The 17,352-nt window shown below is 33.3% G+C and overlaps 3 protein-coding genes across 4 annotated transcripts; 1 reads left to right on the top strand and 2 right to left on the bottom strand.

The window, feature by feature from the left end:
• Positions 1 to 2,739: 2,739 nt before the first annotated feature.
• LOC17881862 (transcription factor MYB20) lies at positions 2,740 to 4,851 on the bottom strand. The gene is made up of 3 exons (XM_006288079.2): positions 4,648 to 4,851; positions 3,974 to 4,103; positions 2,740 to 3,642 (listed from the first exon to the last, which is right to left on the bottom strand). Exons 1-3 carry the CDS (start codon positions 4,778 to 4,780, stop codon positions 2,895 to 2,897), a joined length of 1,011 nt encoding a protein of 336 aa, XP_006288141.1. The 5' UTR covers positions 4,781 to 4,851; the 3' UTR covers positions 2,740 to 2,894.
• A 3,936-nt stretch (positions 4,852 to 8,787) lies between these two features.
• Positions 8,788 to 11,242, bottom strand: LOC17884185 (probable inactive receptor kinase At5g16590). Its single transcript, XM_006287208.2, has 3 exons — positions 9,689 to 11,242; positions 9,280 to 9,597; positions 8,788 to 9,200 (listed from the first exon to the last, which is right to left on the bottom strand). The coding sequence occupies exons 1-3, from the start codon at positions 10,974 to 10,976 to the stop codon at positions 8,926 to 8,928; spliced, it is 1,881 nt and encodes a 626-aa protein (XP_006287270.1). The 5' UTR covers positions 10,977 to 11,242; the 3' UTR covers positions 8,788 to 8,925.
• Positions 11,243 to 14,234: 2,992 nt separating this feature from the next.
• LOC17883809 (glutamine synthetase cytosolic isozyme 1-4) lies at positions 14,235 to 17,352 on the top strand. 2 transcript variants are annotated; one of them, XM_023780732.1, is made up of 12 exons: positions 14,235 to 14,334; positions 14,568 to 14,607; positions 14,694 to 14,797; positions 14,891 to 14,939; positions 15,043 to 15,149; positions 15,883 to 15,970; positions 16,046 to 16,174; positions 16,265 to 16,339; positions 16,429 to 16,482; positions 16,580 to 16,617; positions 16,728 to 16,887; positions 17,021 to 17,352. In XM_023780732.1, exons 1-12 carry the CDS (start codon positions 14,261 to 14,263, stop codon positions 17,171 to 17,173), a joined length of 1,071 nt encoding a protein of 356 aa, XP_023636500.1. In that variant the 5' UTR covers positions 14,235 to 14,260; the 3' UTR covers positions 17,174 to 17,352. The 2 variants fall into 2 exon arrangements, with proteins under 2 accessions (XP_023636500.1, XP_023636501.1); XM_023780733.1 differs by lacking the exon at positions 16,728 to 16,887 and having other exon boundaries at positions 17,072 to 17,132.

Here is a 17,352-nt window from a genome sequence, read left to right as displayed (position 1 = left end):
ATTGATATAGGCAAAACAATCAGGTGAACTTTAACGTACAAAGATGCCCGCAGTGTTTGGGCAATAGTTACATGATTCTCACTTACTTTGACGACGCTTGAGACAAGAACATGTTTTAGTTTTACATCAAGAGAGCTTTTGTCTTAAATCCCAAAAACTGAATGAAGAAGACTTAATTTGATCACTCGATTCCATCTTACAGTTTGAACATAATAGATATGGTGAATACGACATATCTAAAGATTATTTTGCAACTAACTTAAAAGATATCAATACAACACGTTTACTAGCTATAATTCATATTTTAAAATATTATTAATACTTTCTGTAATGTTTAAGCTCATAGACAAAACAATATATGGCATATAAAGGTTTTTTCTCTATTCTTATCAGTAACATTATGTATTAACAGCACTCAATCATAATAAACCATTAAAATTAATTACTACAAAGTTGTGTGTATCAGTTTGCACGATGAAAGACTGAATAAGTTTATAGGGTACTCGATCGTTGGGTTAAAACTTTGCAAAAGGGATCGTACTTTAATTTTCAAAGGTAGCCAATGTGTCACAACAATAAGTAGAAGAAGGAAACAACACTCATTTCACCAACTTCAAATATATATTCTAATCATTGTTGTCGTTACCAATTTTTCTTTTTCTACAATTTTATTTTATTTATAATAAAAAATAGAAATATATCCACCAACCTAAAAGTTTATTGTATAAAAATTCTATGAAATTAATAAATTCCATTATCTTCTTTCTTTCTTTCTTTAGTCCATCATTCACAGTTCCACTATCAATCCTTTTGCTCTTCTTTGTGACAAGTCATGCCTAAGCAATGATCATATTTGTTATCAGAAAGTTTCACATACATGCACTCTTCTCTTCACTTTCTTTGTTTTTTATAATTTATCTCTTGATCTTTATCATACATACACTTTATGGTACCAAGGGCATTCATTCATGGTTTCTAATTCAACTAAAACTTTTAAAAAAAAAAAAAACATCTTCAATTAGCAAACCTATCTTTTACATTTCTTTCCAAAATATAATAAGAGCCATAGTTGTTATTTGTTAATACGCATTATATTGTTTAATTATGATAAATGTACCTACTTCATATGTTTGGATGAAATTATAAAAATGACGTAATATTGTGATAATCAAATGTAGCAGAGATTCGATCTTTCTTTATGAGAAAAAAAGAAAATGGTTTGGTGAAGGTAGTTACCACTTAGCTATCAATCTCATGCACTTGTGGTCCATTGTCTTCACACAAATACACATACATCAACACACAACACGACCGGTCATATGGCCACAAAAGCCTTATGATGATACGATACAATCCAATAGCCTCCAATTTACAGGGCTCCTATATAAATACACTACTGTACATATCTTTATCTTTACTAGTAAAAGTAAGATTTCAATTTACATGTTACACATGTGTGTTTTGGATTGAAGGATGAGTCCACTTACAAACAAACGGTCCATGCTCTCTGTGTGGACTGACGATTTCTTATATGATAAAAACGATTTTGTATTTATAATATGGTGTGCCGACGTGCATATGACAGCATCAAAACAGACATATATGTGTTAAAGAGAAAAAGATACACATATCTGTCATCAGTTGTGTATGTACATATAAGTGTAGTGCGGACTGCATGCGTAGATCGTTGTAGCTTTCGTTCTTTATGAGATTATATTTGATAAATCGGACAACATATATGATTAGATATGAAAATTTATACCATAGCAAGTATCGACTATGTTTAACGGCATAATATTTTGATTGCTTATTTGCAGTGTGATTACAGATATTTAGAAGACGAAGACAAAACACACGAACCGTTTGAAATGTAAGAAAGTGATTAATTGTAGACAAGTTTGTATGTGTATCCCAAAAAAAAAGAAGAAGACAAGTATGTCATAGTATAACCCATAATGTACGTATTTGTTTAATCTCTTACATTTTTCATATCACATTTAGTGTTAAAAAAAACGTGTTACCGATATATCAACCGTACTTATAATCCTAATTAATTACTAAAATATGAAAGTTTTTAATTTACGTTTGTTGAAAAACTAAAAAGTATACATATATATATATGGAGATGAAGTGAATGTAGAGGTGGATGGTCCACACAAGTGCTTTGGAGTTTTTGACGTGAGATTGAGAATATATTTTGGTAGGTGGAGCTTATTTATAATATATGCTCATAGATTTCAATCATGATTGTGACGTTGTTTTTTGTTCCAAGTCTTATCGTATATAGCAATGGATTTCATCACCATGACGCGACCATTGTATCATCATTTAGTATTTTCCACTTTAAACCAAATTATATAATTTTACGTATTTTATAGCAAATTTCAACATTTTTTTCTTTCTTTGTATATATATAAGTGGAACTCCATTAGGTAAGTATGTAAGTAGCCGGCCAAAAAGTCTTTTTCGAATATATCGTGAAAGGTTAAGGTTTAAGAATATCCATTGTATAGTCAATTAACTCAATGGAGTGACAAAAATTATGATAAACCTTTTCATTTTAATGGTTTTAGATTTCTGGCATACTTTAACATTTTGGTTAGTATATATGCTGGATTTTTATAATTAGTCAGCTAATTATCAGGTATGTATGACGTCAAACTTTAATTAATGATGTTTTGTATAGTATTTTTTCCTAAAATAAATATTTCAATAGTGAAGAAAAAAAACAAAGAAACAAATATTCACCATTGCAATCTTTATTACATGTATTTTACACCTAATAATCTACTAAACTGCGACACCAAGGCCAAACCCAAATACCCCGACTTCAACAGTCTTCAAGAACAGACCAAAGAAAAAAAACAAAGCTAATGATGAAGAAAAACTAAAAGCTAGATGAGGAGATCAAATGTCCATGAATCTTGATCTAAAACCATTCTTGAACATCCATTACCATTTCCAACAATGCCGTCATGATCATGGTCATTCATAAACATATCCAAGCTGCTCAAATCATTGATGTCGTCCCACAAGTTCATCGTATCAACAGTGTTGGTGAACTTGCCGTCTAAGCTAATAATATTTTCACCTGAAGAATCATCGGATGAGAGCCACTTGAGGTCAAGATTCTCCATTTCATCAAAAAACTTGGAGAACTCATCACCCGGTACTACTGATGATGATATACACGACGAGGTAGACGAGGAAGAGGAAGAAGGCGAAGTAAATTTACTAGTGTTGATATTGACATTATCATCATTAGTATGATGATGTTGATGAGAAGAAGAGACGTCGATCAAGATCTCATGTGGACTGAGCAATGGGACTTCATCAACGCAAAAACCATTGCTAGAAGCTGATGTGTTGTTCTTCTCCAAATCTTGCTCTGTGTGATGTTGATCTCGGTTGTCTTTGTTTTCTTGATCTTCTTGATCTTGTTTTGGGTTCTTGTCATTTGCATGAGGCACTAAGCTTTTCTTGCTCCCTTGAGCTTGTTGTGAAGCCTCTTGTTCAGAGAGAGGCTTATGTGTCAGAGGGTCAATACCCAACTTCCTTAGTTTTTTCTTTATGTGTGTGTTCCAATGGTTCTTTATTTCATTGTCAGTTCTTCCTGGTAGATGAGAGGCAATTTTTGACCATCTGCATACAAGTCAAACAAAAAAAAGATTCAAAACGTTATACTTGAAAAAATTAACTCAAGATTTTGACTGTTCAGTCATTTTCATCAAAACGACTAAATTAGTGGTTAAAAGAAAAAAAGGACTACTAAGTAAAGATGTGATAGCCAATCTCTTGAGTTTAGTGACTTTCGTGTTTCTTTGATAACTTGAGAATCTTGTAATCCAATTAAATGGTCATAAAACTTTATATGCTTTTATTATTAGTTGGTTAGAATGTCAAAACTAAGGTAAGTAAACAGTATAGTATTTCTATATTATTTTACTATAATAATAGGAGAAAGATAATGAACCTATTGCCAAGTTGGGCATGAAGATCAATGACCATTTGTTCTTCATATTCTGATAAAAGTCCTCTTTTTAAATCAGGTCTTAAATAGTTTATCCATCTTAATCTGCAGCTTTTACCACACCTCAATAGTCCTGCATTTAATTAATCAAACCAACATAATAATTAATTTAACTGAAAGTTAAGCTAAAAGAAATTAAAATTGATTAGAAACCAAATAATAGCGTGTGAGGACCACGAAATCAAAACACTCATTGTTTCAGCCAAACACTATTGTTTACAATCTAATAATATGTTTTGAGCTTTTGAATACCACCAAACGAGAGATAAGTATTCATTGCAGAAAAGTAAGGTAAGAGTTTAATTATATGAAAATATGATAATCGTTTAATTATTGGTGAAAAATTACGATACTAAATGATACCTAACAAACTTATATGATAACTAATGAACACAAAAAGAAGGTAAATAAAATAGAAATCAGTAGGAATGAGTCAGTGAGATGGGTCTATTACTGAAAATGAACTTTTTCAAAGGAAGGAAAAAAAGAAGACAACTTTTAAATACGAAAAAAAAATATCAAAGAAGTGAAAAGTTTTGAACATGAGCTCAGCTATTATCCTAGACGGTGGTGATTTTGGAAAGTATAGAGGGGAGAGAGGGAGAGAGAATACAAACCAGAAAGCTTGGGAAGAGCTCTCCAACAGCAATGACCATTGGTGAGGATGAAGTTGATGAGCTTCTTGTCTTCTTCAATAGTCCATGGCCCTTTCTTCAACCCTACTTTGTCACAACATGGTTGCCTCCCCATCTCTAGCTCGAGATATATATATGCTCCAATATGTACCTAATATACTTATAAATGTTGTAATTTTTCAAGACTAAAGAAGCTACACAACAACCTATATATAGATAGAGGTGAGAGAGATCATCAAAACCATGTTTGTGGTCAGTGGACCTACGTTTCCTTCTCGTATATTCTTTTTATTTTAAAAAAGTTTGTCCAACCTTTATAATGTTCTTAAAAGAAATCCATATGTTTCTTAAGTTATCGTATTTGTCGGTTCACGGACACTCGGATTTGTATCTATCTACATAAGTTAAACTAGTTTAAAAGAAAACAGAACCATTAAGCTGAAAGATGGCAAATATTTTAAGGTGATGAAGTCATGAAACTATGGATGCATTGTGTGTATTCTGTATAATTTATTTTTAACAAGCTCAATTTATGTCTGTTCCATAATGAAAAGAAATTTAAATATACTAAAGCTATATGTATAGCGATATTTATTTTGAAGTCAATCATATTCTCTAGCAACAATTTAAGAGTGGAAATAACAAAGTGGTATATGAGAGATGTTATGGGGCTAAGGACACGTATAAGGGAGTGTGATCACGCGCAAGGTTCTTTATGCTTACAGAAAAAAAACACATCATCAGCTCAGTCATATATGTGTCTCGGATCTCATTTTTCAAAATCAGATCAGTTTAGTCTTTTCGTCAAATCAGAAGAAACAAATTTTGTTTTACTTTTTCTAAGTAAGTATAATGTGATTGGCAGTTTTTGTTGTTTTGTTTGGTTAGCACTAAGTGGTGGGTTTTTGCAGTGTGTGGGCTGTTTAGTTGGTGGTGCCAACACAAAACTTACGGTACCCATGACGTCAATCATCATCATAGTGTTACGTTTCCCAATAACCCTCCCATCTTCTTCATTGCTTAATGTTTTGGTTCACGGAATCAATAAACTTGTCAAAGAATGTAAAATGGAATGATCCGTATCATAGCTGCTACGTTTAGACGGTGAAGAAATAGATTAGGTTGATCCTCAATTGCTTATGCTTTTACGACTTAAATCTTCTCTATCAATTGGATTTAGTATCTCTTATAACTTACTTGGGTCTACTATCATCAGTAAAATGGGCCAGTCTAACAAAAGGGCCAACATTTACACAATTGAGGAGTTGGACTTTGAAAGAGTTGGGCCAGCTTTTGAGTTTAAACATTTGGTTGCAAATAAACTACTCTCTGCACTTTGGTTTCCGGTCCAGAAAGATGTAATATTCGCAATCTACACACATTCTTCTTTAATTTTTTTTTGTAGTTGTCAAACACTTTTTTTGTTCTTTCACTTTTGTAAATCGTTGGCATAATTATTGGGCGTTGGGAGAGAAACCGCGTCCAATACTGGTGCCTTGGTGAGGTGGCCATGTTCTTATAACCCTGTCGGTCTCATACTAACTTCAGAAACTCTACCCTTCTAATTTATATATCTCACGAGCACAAATATTTTCCCAAAATTCACGAGTTTTCTATACCTTTTTTTTCTTTATTATCAACATTTTCTAATTTAGACTATTTCTTAATTCTTATCTTAGCCTATTAGAGAAACTAAATTATATATTTGGATTATCGTGTGTTTGATTTTTATATTATTTTTGTGAGCAAACATTTGATGGCACCTCAATTAATTCATTTTTCCAGCTCATGTATTATTAGCATGCATAATTTCTTTAAAAATATATATGTTAGTTATGGTTGTTTTGTTTTGATTATTAATCATCACATACGATGAAAAATAATATTAGATTATTATCTATCATATTCGGCAAACATGTTCAAACATACTGTGTACTAATAAACTATACTATATGGAATAAAAATTATGAGCTGGCAAAAGTTAAAAAAAAATATTTATGATTTTAGGAAAATGAACCACAAGTTGTAAAGGCTTAAATATTTTATTTATTTATATGGATTTGACAGGGTAGATAAGATATGTGGCATTTGCTTGGGCAAAGGCATTTGTAGCAATAAAATACAATCCATCCTCTTATATATATATACAAGTGCATGTGAACCCACATGGATATGAGCTAGACCAAGAGAAAAAATGCTGTGTCCATGACTAGTTGTAATATGATTTTTGCCACCTTATCATAAACAACTGATCAAACCTAAAACATATCAATTTGTTTTTGTTTTTTTTTATAAATAAAATTTGATATTTTTGTATGTTGTTTTTTAAAAAAGGTAGTCCTTTAAATATCAAAATTTACATAGACATAACTTATGAATAGATATGTATCTATTGTAACTTTAAACAGTATCAATTTTTTCTCACATACAAAATACTAAACGCTACAATTCTAACATATATCTACTACTACTCTACTATCACATAAATTCGAAAATAAATGCTACAAGAACGAGACACATACATACATAGAGTTATGGGAAGCCTAGAGTTTATATCATTGTTTTGGATGTTAATTAAATCAATTTAAAAAATACTACTATACTATCTTTGACTGATTTTGTCTGTTATCTCTCTAGGTCTATAATTATATAGGCCTATGAATCTCATTCTCGGACAAGGTTCATCACTTTGCTACTCTCCAAAGTTTTAGAAGACTTGTCAACTTAGATACTGTGACTTACTTCTTTCATGATTTACTATTGATAGAAACGTTTATGATATTCTAACGGATTATATACTCACCATCACTAATCTTACTAGTTCAAATATCTTTACGAAATTAAATACCAAAGATCAATTGCATTCGAATGTATTAGATAATGAAGCTGCAGTAACTCTTCTTGGCATATACCTAAATTGGTTCGAATGACATAAACAAACTGTTTTGAAGTTTGTATCCACGTTAATACAGTTTATACACTTACACTGATATATCGATCTCTAATATGATCTCTTGTAAAACAGCATATGAGAATTTATAATCTGTTCTGTCGTAGAAGTCGCGGCACAAATAATTGTAGATACCAACAACTAACAACAAATCCAACTGGAAGAGTAAATCATTAACTCATTTAACAAATGTTACGTTAGCTGATTATGAAAAATATACTATTTCTGTTAAGTGTGTAACTTTATCTAATGATTACAAATTTAACAAGACACACCAAACATTTTTAAGGGTTAGATGTGGGGGGGCATCATTACACTTCCCATCGATCTCGCTTAAACTTCCAAACTAAACCAAAATCATCAACTTAATCTTAACTAACATCCTTTTTTGTATTACATATCAACCAAACCATTAATCATTTACTCATTATTCTAACTTATGTATAAATGATGCACTCAACTAATTCTTTGACACATTATTTCTTAAATGTTTTCTTAAAACCCTATATGTGTCTTGATCTATTCAATTTAGCAAAATGTATTCTTCTTTTTTATTATTATTGTTAAAGAGATTCACTTGAGATTTACTTTAAGATTAAAGGAAAGATGAAGAAACTTTTGTGAAATTTGATGGCTTCATCAATTTATCTGAATTTGAATTTGAAAGGTGGGGACTAACTTGGCAGATTCAACTAAGAAACTTGAATAGACCCGTTACCTAAATTTATATTTATTTTCATGGAGTTTGTATTAAGTATTTAGATACTTAGTCTTAGTCACCACTAATAAAATTAAAACTTGAAATTGAGGGAAGACAGAATCTATTTGTCGTTGACTTTTTATGATTGGTAGGAGTTGGGAGAAAGAACCAAACAAGTAATTGTTTTTCTCACCTTGTCCACTCTTAAAATTTAGCAATTTAATAGTAATTGTTTTTTTTTTTCTGCTTCTGCCGTTTTATTGCATAGTTTGGTTAGAAAAAAAAAGAGTCAATAATAGTGGATAGATTTTGTTTTATGAAATAAAGTAAAAAATACTAAATTCAAATTGAATGGGGGTGGCTAGGAAAAGATAAATGTACTTTTTTGTTACACACTTAACCAATTTATATTAAAAAAAAAATCTTCGACACTATTAAAAAAAAATTAAAAAAAAAACACAAAAAAAAAAAATTAAAAAAAAATTGACGTATCTTTCAACTGACTTCAAGAATCACCCAACAAACTATATAAAAGAAAATTCAAATTTAAACCAAACAATTTTATAATCGATCAATTTAGACCCTCCCATAATCGAAAAGAAAAATACAATCAATCAGACACAGGAGCTGGTGAACCAGGTGAACGAGAAACCTCCTCAATGAGCCTCGTGACCTCAGGCATTGTTGGACGACTATCTGGATACTGAGCCGTACAGCTTATACCGATCTTTAAAAGCCTGATCATGTTCTCATTCCCCTCTGATTGATACCTTGTCAGCTCTGGATCAAACACATCTGACGGTGTTTGTTGCTCAGTGATCGATGATACCCATCTCGGTAGATCTACTCCTTCTTCGTGTAACTGCTGATGCGTTGGAGATTTCCCTGCAAAACCAAATGCAACACAATGGTTTATATCACATTTTCACCTAAGATGCGGATTCCAAGATCTCTCTCTCTTTACCTGTGAGTAATTCAAGAATGAGAACACCGAAGCTGTAAACATCAGCCTTTTGGGAGATTCTACGAGCGTCGGTTACTTCAGGAGCTCGGTAACCATCAATGCGGTTTGGTGTAGAAGTAGGGCTGATCATAGGCGCAAGACAGTAATCAGAGACCTTAGCCTCAAAGGTTTCAGACAGGAGAATGTTAGATGATTTAATGTTGCCATGAGATGTTGTCGCGTCACGCGAATGGAGGTAGCTAATAGCTCTCGCGGCTCCTAAAGCTATACCAGCTCTTGTTTCCCAGTTCAATGGACTCCTACCACTTCCTTTGTTCCCTGTGAATGCCAAAGAAATTGATTTTTAACAATCTATGATAAAAGGATAAAACTTTGGAACTTGTAAACATCAAAAGGAGTTTGTTTTTACCGTGTAAAAGCGCGGATAAGCTTCCCCTAGACATGTACTCGAAAACAACGAGCTTTTCGTCGCGGCTGAAGTAATAAGCGATCAGTGTCACAAGATTGGCATGGCTTATTGATCCAAGAACCTGCAACTTCTCTCTAAACTCTTTCTCAGGCACCACCACATCTCTCAATCGTTTCACCGCCACCACTAATCCGTGTTCGAAACTCGCCTTGTACGATGATCCGAATGTTCCTTTACCAAGTACTTCCGCAGAGGCTTTAAGCAATCCATCGAGATCGAACTCGCCAAATGATTTCACGAAAAACGTCAGATCTTTACTCACTGCAGGGGTTTTCGATGCGCCATTCTCAGATGAATGCGGTGCACCATTAGTCACCGGAGTAGGGACATCAGCCGACTCCTTAGCTACGGCGGCTGAGGAAGTCGGAACAGGAGCTGCTTCGATGTTTCTCGATTGCACATTTTCCTCTTTCTTCTTCCTTCTGCAGAGACAGAACAAGATCAAGAAAAGCAAGAGAAGCCCTAAGACACAAGCGATCACTATTCCGATAATAGCTCCGGTAGATAACTTGTCCTTCTTGCCTTTAACAGGCGTCTCGGTACCGTTTCCAGTGCCATTGACGGAGCAAGCTTCCAACGGCTTCCCACAGAGCAAATTGCCCAAAAAAGCATTTTTGGGCATACCCGACAACGGATCCGGAATCGAGCCGTTCAACTGATTCGAAGAGACATTAAACTGCTGAAGCGGAATCTTAATCTCCGGGATCGGACCGGTAAGTTGGTTATCCTCCAAGTAAAGAGTAGCTAAACGGGTCGCGGCATTGACATTATCCGGGATCCGACCCGAGAAATTGTTCTGGGCGAGATTGATCCGAATAATGTTTGGTAAAGTGAAGAGAAACGAAGGAATCTCGCCGGAGAATGCGTTTCCTTGAAGATACAAGTAACGGAGCAGAGTTAGGTTGGCGAAATCTGGAGGCAGAGGACCATTAAGAGCGTTGAAACGGAAAGATAAAGTCTCGAGCTTTGTGAGGTTTCCGATGGCGATCGGTAATGGACCAGATAAACCCACACCGGGTAAACGAAGTGCTGTGACCCGACCCGACTCGCATTGTACTCCTCCCCAAGTACACGGCGGTGCTGTTAGATTCCAGAGCAATGGACGGCCATGGACGCCGTCACGGAGAGCGATCAATGCTCGTCGATCAGCTTCTAGATCTGATGTGACGGAAACGAGACAGAGGAAGAAGAAGAAGACGGTGAGACCTGAATTGGTCTTGTTCTTCATCCTTCTTCGTACCAAAGTTTATTACTTTTCAACACTGAATGACTCTCTCTCCCTCTCTCTCTCTCTGTGTCTGAGATTCAGAGATGAGATTTTTCAGAGGGTTTGTCGGGGAAAATCTTTGGTATCTTCCGAGGACTACGTGTAGAACAGTGTTTGGAAAGAGAAAATGTCGGGAGAAAATCTTCTCACATAAATTTCTCAGCTCCCTCTCTCTCTCTCTCTCTCTCTCTATCTATCTGTTTCTCTCTGTTTCGCCGGCAATGAAGATGATGAAGAAGGGGAGTAGAGAGAGAAAGAGACTAGAGAATGGAAAGATAAAGTTATAACTTGTTTAATTTTTACCTTTTTTACAGACACCTAGAGAATCTTTCTATTTTAAATGTTTTTCTTATTTTATTTAAAGCAAGAAGATACTTACTTTAATTTTGTTTCTAATTTTGTGTATTTATTGGCTGTAAAAAAGAGAGTATATTTTCACAGCCTGTGTAATATAGGGATTTTAGGTAATAAATCGTCTGATTATTATATTTAAGTGATTTTTTTTCTTTAATGAAAGATCTAGAGAGATTAATATAAATACTATAGTTATAAGAGAGTTTAATGCGAAATTAAACTAGGCTAGTTTTAATTGTTTTTTCTTTAGTAACGTTTTAGTTTTAGCATTGTTTCGTACGTACGTACTGCATTTGGTCTGATGGGGAAACAAGCAACGTTTCAAGTAATATGTCTTTTTTTTAAAAAACTCGATAATTAGTTTATAACTTTTTAGATATAGATTTAATACTGGCTTCAATATTATTAAATTATTAGTTATATATGGTTTTGTTTATCTGAATTTGTATCCTTAAGGTATTACATGACATATGTATTATGTACCAAGTTCCCACTTATATGGAAACTTAAATAACTAACTGAAAAAAATATAGAAATAAGATGGTTAACCTAAAACTCACTTTTGTAGCTTTTCATCATTTTGATTAAGCTCCCTGTAATTTTATTTTTTTTGTCAGATTAAGCTCCCTGTAATTGTTGGTACTAATATTTATACGAATAAATTTTAAAACAAACAAACTTAGCAGAAACAATTTGATATAATAAACTTCAGTTCTTCTACAAGTTAAAAATTGTTTTGAATCGAATATTTTCTTTCAAGAATTTAGGGGTGAAAAGACAAATGCTAGAATATTTCATTAGTATTAAGGTAACTTCTCAAATTTGTCTATATAGAAGATATATTCTTAACAGTTAGGTTCCAAAACAATTGTAATTGATGGGCCGGAGATGTTTATTTCGTCTTAAACTCTATGAAATTCAAATAAAGTTTGTTAGAGAACGTAAAGCCCATTATATTATTTTGAACTACGGCCCTCAAAATATGCTTATACAAACTTCAGAGAAGGTACTTTTTTCTTTTATTTTTTAATTAATGGGTTCTTAATAACATCATTAGTTTGAAACTTTGAAGCCCGTTTGATGGAATGAGATAGTGCTTCTTATGTCATGTAATAATTTTAAGACTATGATATATTTCAAGTATCTATTAGAATTTAGAATAATGAGAAATTTTGTATGAATGCATAAATATTTGTCGGTTGCGAGTTGGTTTGGTGATGTTACTTAGCCAGCGTTTGCGTATCCCCAGCTATATTGTACAACGTATTTTACTTTAGCTGATCATATTTGAAACATCTCAACCTGTTTCCTAAATTCTATATCAACATGTAATTTATCTCTTCGTTTAAATCATCAATATTGTTAAAACGTTAAGAACAAGCATGCATGTCCACTAAAAACTATCTAACCATCGCAAGAAAAAAACAAGACCATCCACCAAATTGTTATTCAAAAAGCGTTTTTTTTTTACTCCACTAGTTGGAGCATGCATGTAGAAAAACATTAAAATGCAGACTGATCGAGATCCAAATTCGATTATGTGTGGTTGTGTATATTATATGGTTTGGGGAAATTAATAAACGTTTCTATATATATTTCTCAAAATTAATAATAATAGTTGGAAGATAGGAACAAAAACATACATTGTCATATCGATTGATACACAACAACCCATAGGTCCAGCATAATATATCACTATCAAATTACAAGTTGGGACAGTGCGTGATTAGAGAGGATTAGGACTCACCCACCAATGAAGATAAAGATAAAGAGCTTTCGTATTTTGTTTGTATCTAAATCTTCAATCTTCATAAAGAAGAATATTGTTGACATCCATATATATATTATATACCCACTAGTATAGTATATAGCCCGAAGTAACGGGAACATAATGAGTACTGACCCACCAACCAATTCCAATAGTTGGGTATTATCACAATTCTTAAGATGATATTGTACTTACCTATCACAATTCTAATGGCTTGATGTAAAACAATTGTTACATTTTTTATTATTTTTTTATAAAGTTCCAAAATAGATTGAAATTAACAAAATTTAGCAATATATATATCAACCAAAATATGTTGAAATAAATTAATGTTTGCATCCATTTTTATTAGTCATCTTAAATCAACTTTTCTGAGACAGATCAGGATAAATTGATTTTGACACTAGAAATAATACTTGGACAACTTAACAAGAAAATAGTAATACTAGGATTAGATTGTAATTATATTCCTCGATTTTTAATATGGGACAAGAATCCTTAAAAAAAAAAGAATCTTTAGAAGATAAAGAGTGGATCTTGAAAGTACTAGTGGAAGCTTATGGCGCACCACTCGAATGTTAGACCCCCCCCCCCTGACTTAGGGAAGAAAAGATTGGTAAATTACAATGTAAAATTCACTAAACAAAAAACTAAGGTTAGGTGAGAAACTTCATACATACAGTATATGGTACTGAGGACATCAGGTCAACATTTATTTTCTTAATTATGTATATTTATATGGAAACTACAGTAGTGTGAAATATAGGCTGTCAAAAATAATACTACAGGGGTTTTAATACAAAAGAAAAAACGGCAAAAAAAAAAAAACAAAAGAGATACTGAAATGAATCTTTTTTTTATTTTTGGTAAAACTGAAAATGAATCTTCTGAAGGGAGAATCTTTCAGAATCTCCTGATAATTCGCGATTCCAATAATAGTCCGATATTTCCGCATTCTCCGTTTTAGTTTTTACCAAAAACAATTTCCAAAACATAGCCAAAGTCAAGCTCACACCTACCTACCCCCTTCTCTTTCCCTATTATATATAAACCACTTAGCTTGTAGGAATCTCTTTAATTTCAAAGAATATATTTTTTGTTTTTTATCAGAGATTCCTCAAGGATGACGGCTCTTGCAGATTTGATCAATCTCGATCTCTCCGACTCCACTGACCAGATCATCGCCGAGTACATATGGTTTGTCAATATATCTCGTTGATCTCTGTCAGTTCAGGCGTTTCCAGTTTAGTTTACGTCTAAAATAGATCTATACTAGTTTTTTGGTTTTCAAATGGTAATCCTTGCTTTTGTGTTTGAGTTTGTATATTTCTTGAGAATTAATTATGACTTTGGTAGATACTAGATATAGTATACGCTGAAATATTTTGGATTGACTAAAACACTTTTTTTTTTGGTGTTTTGATGAATAGGATTGGTGGATCAGGCTTGGATATGAGAAGCAAAGCAAGGGTACTTAAATATTAATAATTCATTTAGCTTTTGTGTGTTTTTCTAGCGGGCACTTGAGAATATGATTAAGCATCTTGTTAATGCAGACTTTGTCGGGACCAGTGAAGGATCCATCGGAGTTACCGAAATGGAACTATGATGGTTCTAGCACCGGCCAAGCTCCTGGCGATGACAGTGAAGTCATCCTCTAGTATGTTTCAAAAATCTATTTAAAACAACTTTATAAGTAAATCATGTACATATTAATAATGTATTTTTGATTTTTGTATGTGTTTTAAATCAGCCCTCAAGCTATCTTCAAAGATCCCTTCAGAAGAGGCAACAACATCCTTGTAAAACGAGAACTCGAATTAAACGCTTTCTTATATGATTTGAACATTTTTCTTGAAACTGTTAGAATTATATATATTTTGTTTTGTTTTGGGGGTTGATTAGGTGATGTGTGACGCATATACACCAGCCGGTGAACCGATCCCCACGAACAAAAGGCATGCGGCGGCCAAGATCTTTAGCGACCCCAACGTTGTCGCCGAAGAAACATGGTAAAATTTTGCATAGATTTTACTTTACGAGAGAAACATTGTCATGCGCATTTGTCAATATTTATAGGGTGTGTTGGCAAACTAGTACGTTTTTAAAACATAATTATAAAAATAGTACATTTACTATTCACAATTAGCAAAATAGTACAATTTTACTATTTCAGATATTTGTACATACAGACAACTGTACAGTAACATATTATTGTACATCAAATATTTGTACAAAGAAAAACAACAACATATAAACATATTTACACATAAACAAATATACATATATAGACCAGAAAATATATGTACACATACAATTATACGTATATATAGACCGCTGTACGGATGATTTTCCATACATCGATACACAACTGTACATACGGATAGCTGGACGTATCAAAATTTGTTTGAAAAATATTTGAAATTATTTTTTAAAAATTGCATATCAAATTATAGGGAAAATATATATATTTTTATGTAATTGAAATTTTATAGAAAATAAATATATTTTGATGAATATTTTTAGTTATTAGATTTAAGGGGGTTTTTAATAGTGTCTAAATAGTATCCAAATAGTAAAAATGTATTAGTTTGCTAATAATGAATAGTAAATGTACTACTTCTACAATTATGTTTAAAAAATGTACTAAAAACCCAATTAATCCATATTTATATAGTTGAGGCGTCCTGTCTTCTACAAAACTAATCGAAGGTTTTTAAAAAAAAAATAATATTGAAAATTTAGGTATGGAATTGAGCAAGAGTATACTTTACTGCAAAAGGATATCAAGTGGCCGGTTGGTTGGCCAGTCGGCGGCTTCCCTGGTCCTCAGGTAAAACTTTTCTAAACATTTTCAGATTGAGCTCACGGAAAAAAGGAATCAAATACAATTTGTCAATAAAAACAGGGACCATACTACTGTGGAGTTGGAGCAGACAAAGCTTTTGGGAGAGACATCGTAGATTCCCATTACAAAGCTTGTCTTTACGCCGGAATCAATGTCAGTGGCACCAACGGCGAAGTCATGCCAGGACAGGTTAAGTTTCATCCCTTTCCCCTTTTATTTTTCCGATTCAGTATAGTGTTCAGAACTTAAAACTGATGTGTTTTGTTGTGTTGGTTTCAGTGGGAATTCCAAGTCGGACCTACCGTTGGAATTGCTGCCGCCGATCAGGTCTGGGTCGCTCGTTACATCCTCGAGGTATATATATGAACAACAATCACGGCGATTTTATGCACATTGTCTCTCTGTTTCATGATTTACTCTGTTTCTTGGGAATGTTAAAACAGAGGATCACAGAGCTTGCTGGAGTTGTTCTGTCTTTAGACCCTAAACCTATTCCGGTTTGTGTTTCTTTTCACCATAACTGTGAAAATATACAAACTATTAATTTGGTTTTGTAAGATTCCCTCAATTATTTTGTTTTTGATTGCTTCTCAGGGAGATTGGAATGGCGCAGGAGCACACACAAATTACAGGTTTTTGACTTTTTGTGTTGTAGAAGAGTCTGCTCAGTTCTTGTTTATATGATTATATTGCTCTCTGTGTGTGTTTTCATTTCTGAATTGGGATTTTTCATTTTGTGCAGTACGAAGTCGATGAGAGAAGATGGAGGGTACGAAGTCATAAAGAAAGCGATAGAGAAGCTTGGATTGCGTCACAAGGAACACATTGCTGCTTATGGTGAAGGCAACGAGCGTCGTCTTACCGGTAAACATGAGACCGCCGATATCAACACTTTCTTATGGGTAAGAAGAATCTTAACTTCGTTTGTTCGCATTGGACACAAAAATATTTCTATCTATTCAAAATTTTCACCATTGAGCATTCAGATCACATGATGAGTCTAACACATCAATCTAACTAAACTGGTTCATACAGGGTGTGGCAAACCGTGGGGCATCTATTAGGGTTGGCCGTGACACTGAGAAGGCTGGAAAAGGATACTTTGAAGATCGTAGGCCAGCTTCGAACATGGATCCTTACACTGTGACCTCCATGATTGCTGAATCCACAATCCTTTGGAAACCATGAAAGAAGTTACCTTGAGTTTCAAGGAAATTCTAATATTAATTCATGTTCATTCTTCTATGGTCTCATTCTCATTATGAAAACACTTGTCTTTTTATTATTATGTGTTCTTTGTTTGAAAGTATTTGCTTTGAAGTCTTGTAATTGTTTCTAAGAATAATAGTTCACCAGCTTTTACTTCA

The sequence above is a fragment of the Capsella rubella genome, unplaced genomic scaffold (genome assembly GCF_000375325.1).
Source record: "Capsella rubella cultivar Monte Gargano unplaced genomic scaffold, Caprub1_0 scaffold_6, whole genome shotgun sequence".
NCBI lineage: Eukaryota > Viridiplantae > Streptophyta > Magnoliopsida > Brassicales > Brassicaceae > Capsella > Capsella rubella.
Note: the sequence above shows the minus strand (reverse complement) of the source record. Positions and strands in the feature narration are given on the sequence as shown.

Excerpts from the sequence above, each read along its gene's own strand:
- LOC17881862 (XM_006288079.2), bottom strand. The coding sequence starts at position 4,780 with ATGGGGAGGCAACCATGTTGTGACAAAGTAGGGTTGAAGAAAGGGCCA. Across the intron at positions 4,104-4,647 it reads AGCTCTTCCCAAGCTTTCTG|GACTATTGAGGTGTGGTAAA; the intron begins GTTTGTATTCTC and ends AATTAAATGCAG. Across the intron at positions 3,643-3,973 it reads CATGCCCAACTTGGCAATAG|ATGGTCAAAAATTGCCTCTC; the intron begins GTTCATTATCTT and ends ACTTGTATGCAG.
- LOC17884185 (XM_006287208.2), bottom strand. The coding sequence starts at position 10,976 with ATGAAGAACAAGACCAATTCAGGTCTCACCGTCTTCTTCTTCTTCCTC. Across the intron at positions 9,598-9,688 it reads CTTATCCGCGCTTTTACACG|GGAACAAAGGAAGTGGTAGG; the intron begins GTAAAAACAAAC and ends TGGCATTCACAG. Across the intron at positions 9,201-9,279 it reads CATTCTTGAATTACTCACAG|GGAAATCTCCAACGCATCAG; the intron begins GTAAAGAGAGAG and ends TTGGTTTTGCAG.
- LOC17883809 (XM_023780732.1), top strand. The coding sequence starts at position 14,261 with ATGACGGCTCTTGCAGATTTGATCAATCTCGATCTCTCCGACTCCACT. Across the intron at positions 14,608-14,693 it reads ATATGAGAAGCAAAGCAAGG|ACTTTGTCGGGACCAGTGAA; the intron begins GTACTTAAATAT and ends TTGTTAATGCAG. Across the intron at positions 16,483-16,579 it reads TAGACCCTAAACCTATTCCG|GGAGATTGGAATGGCGCAGG; the intron begins GTTTGTGTTTCT and ends ATTGCTTCTCAG.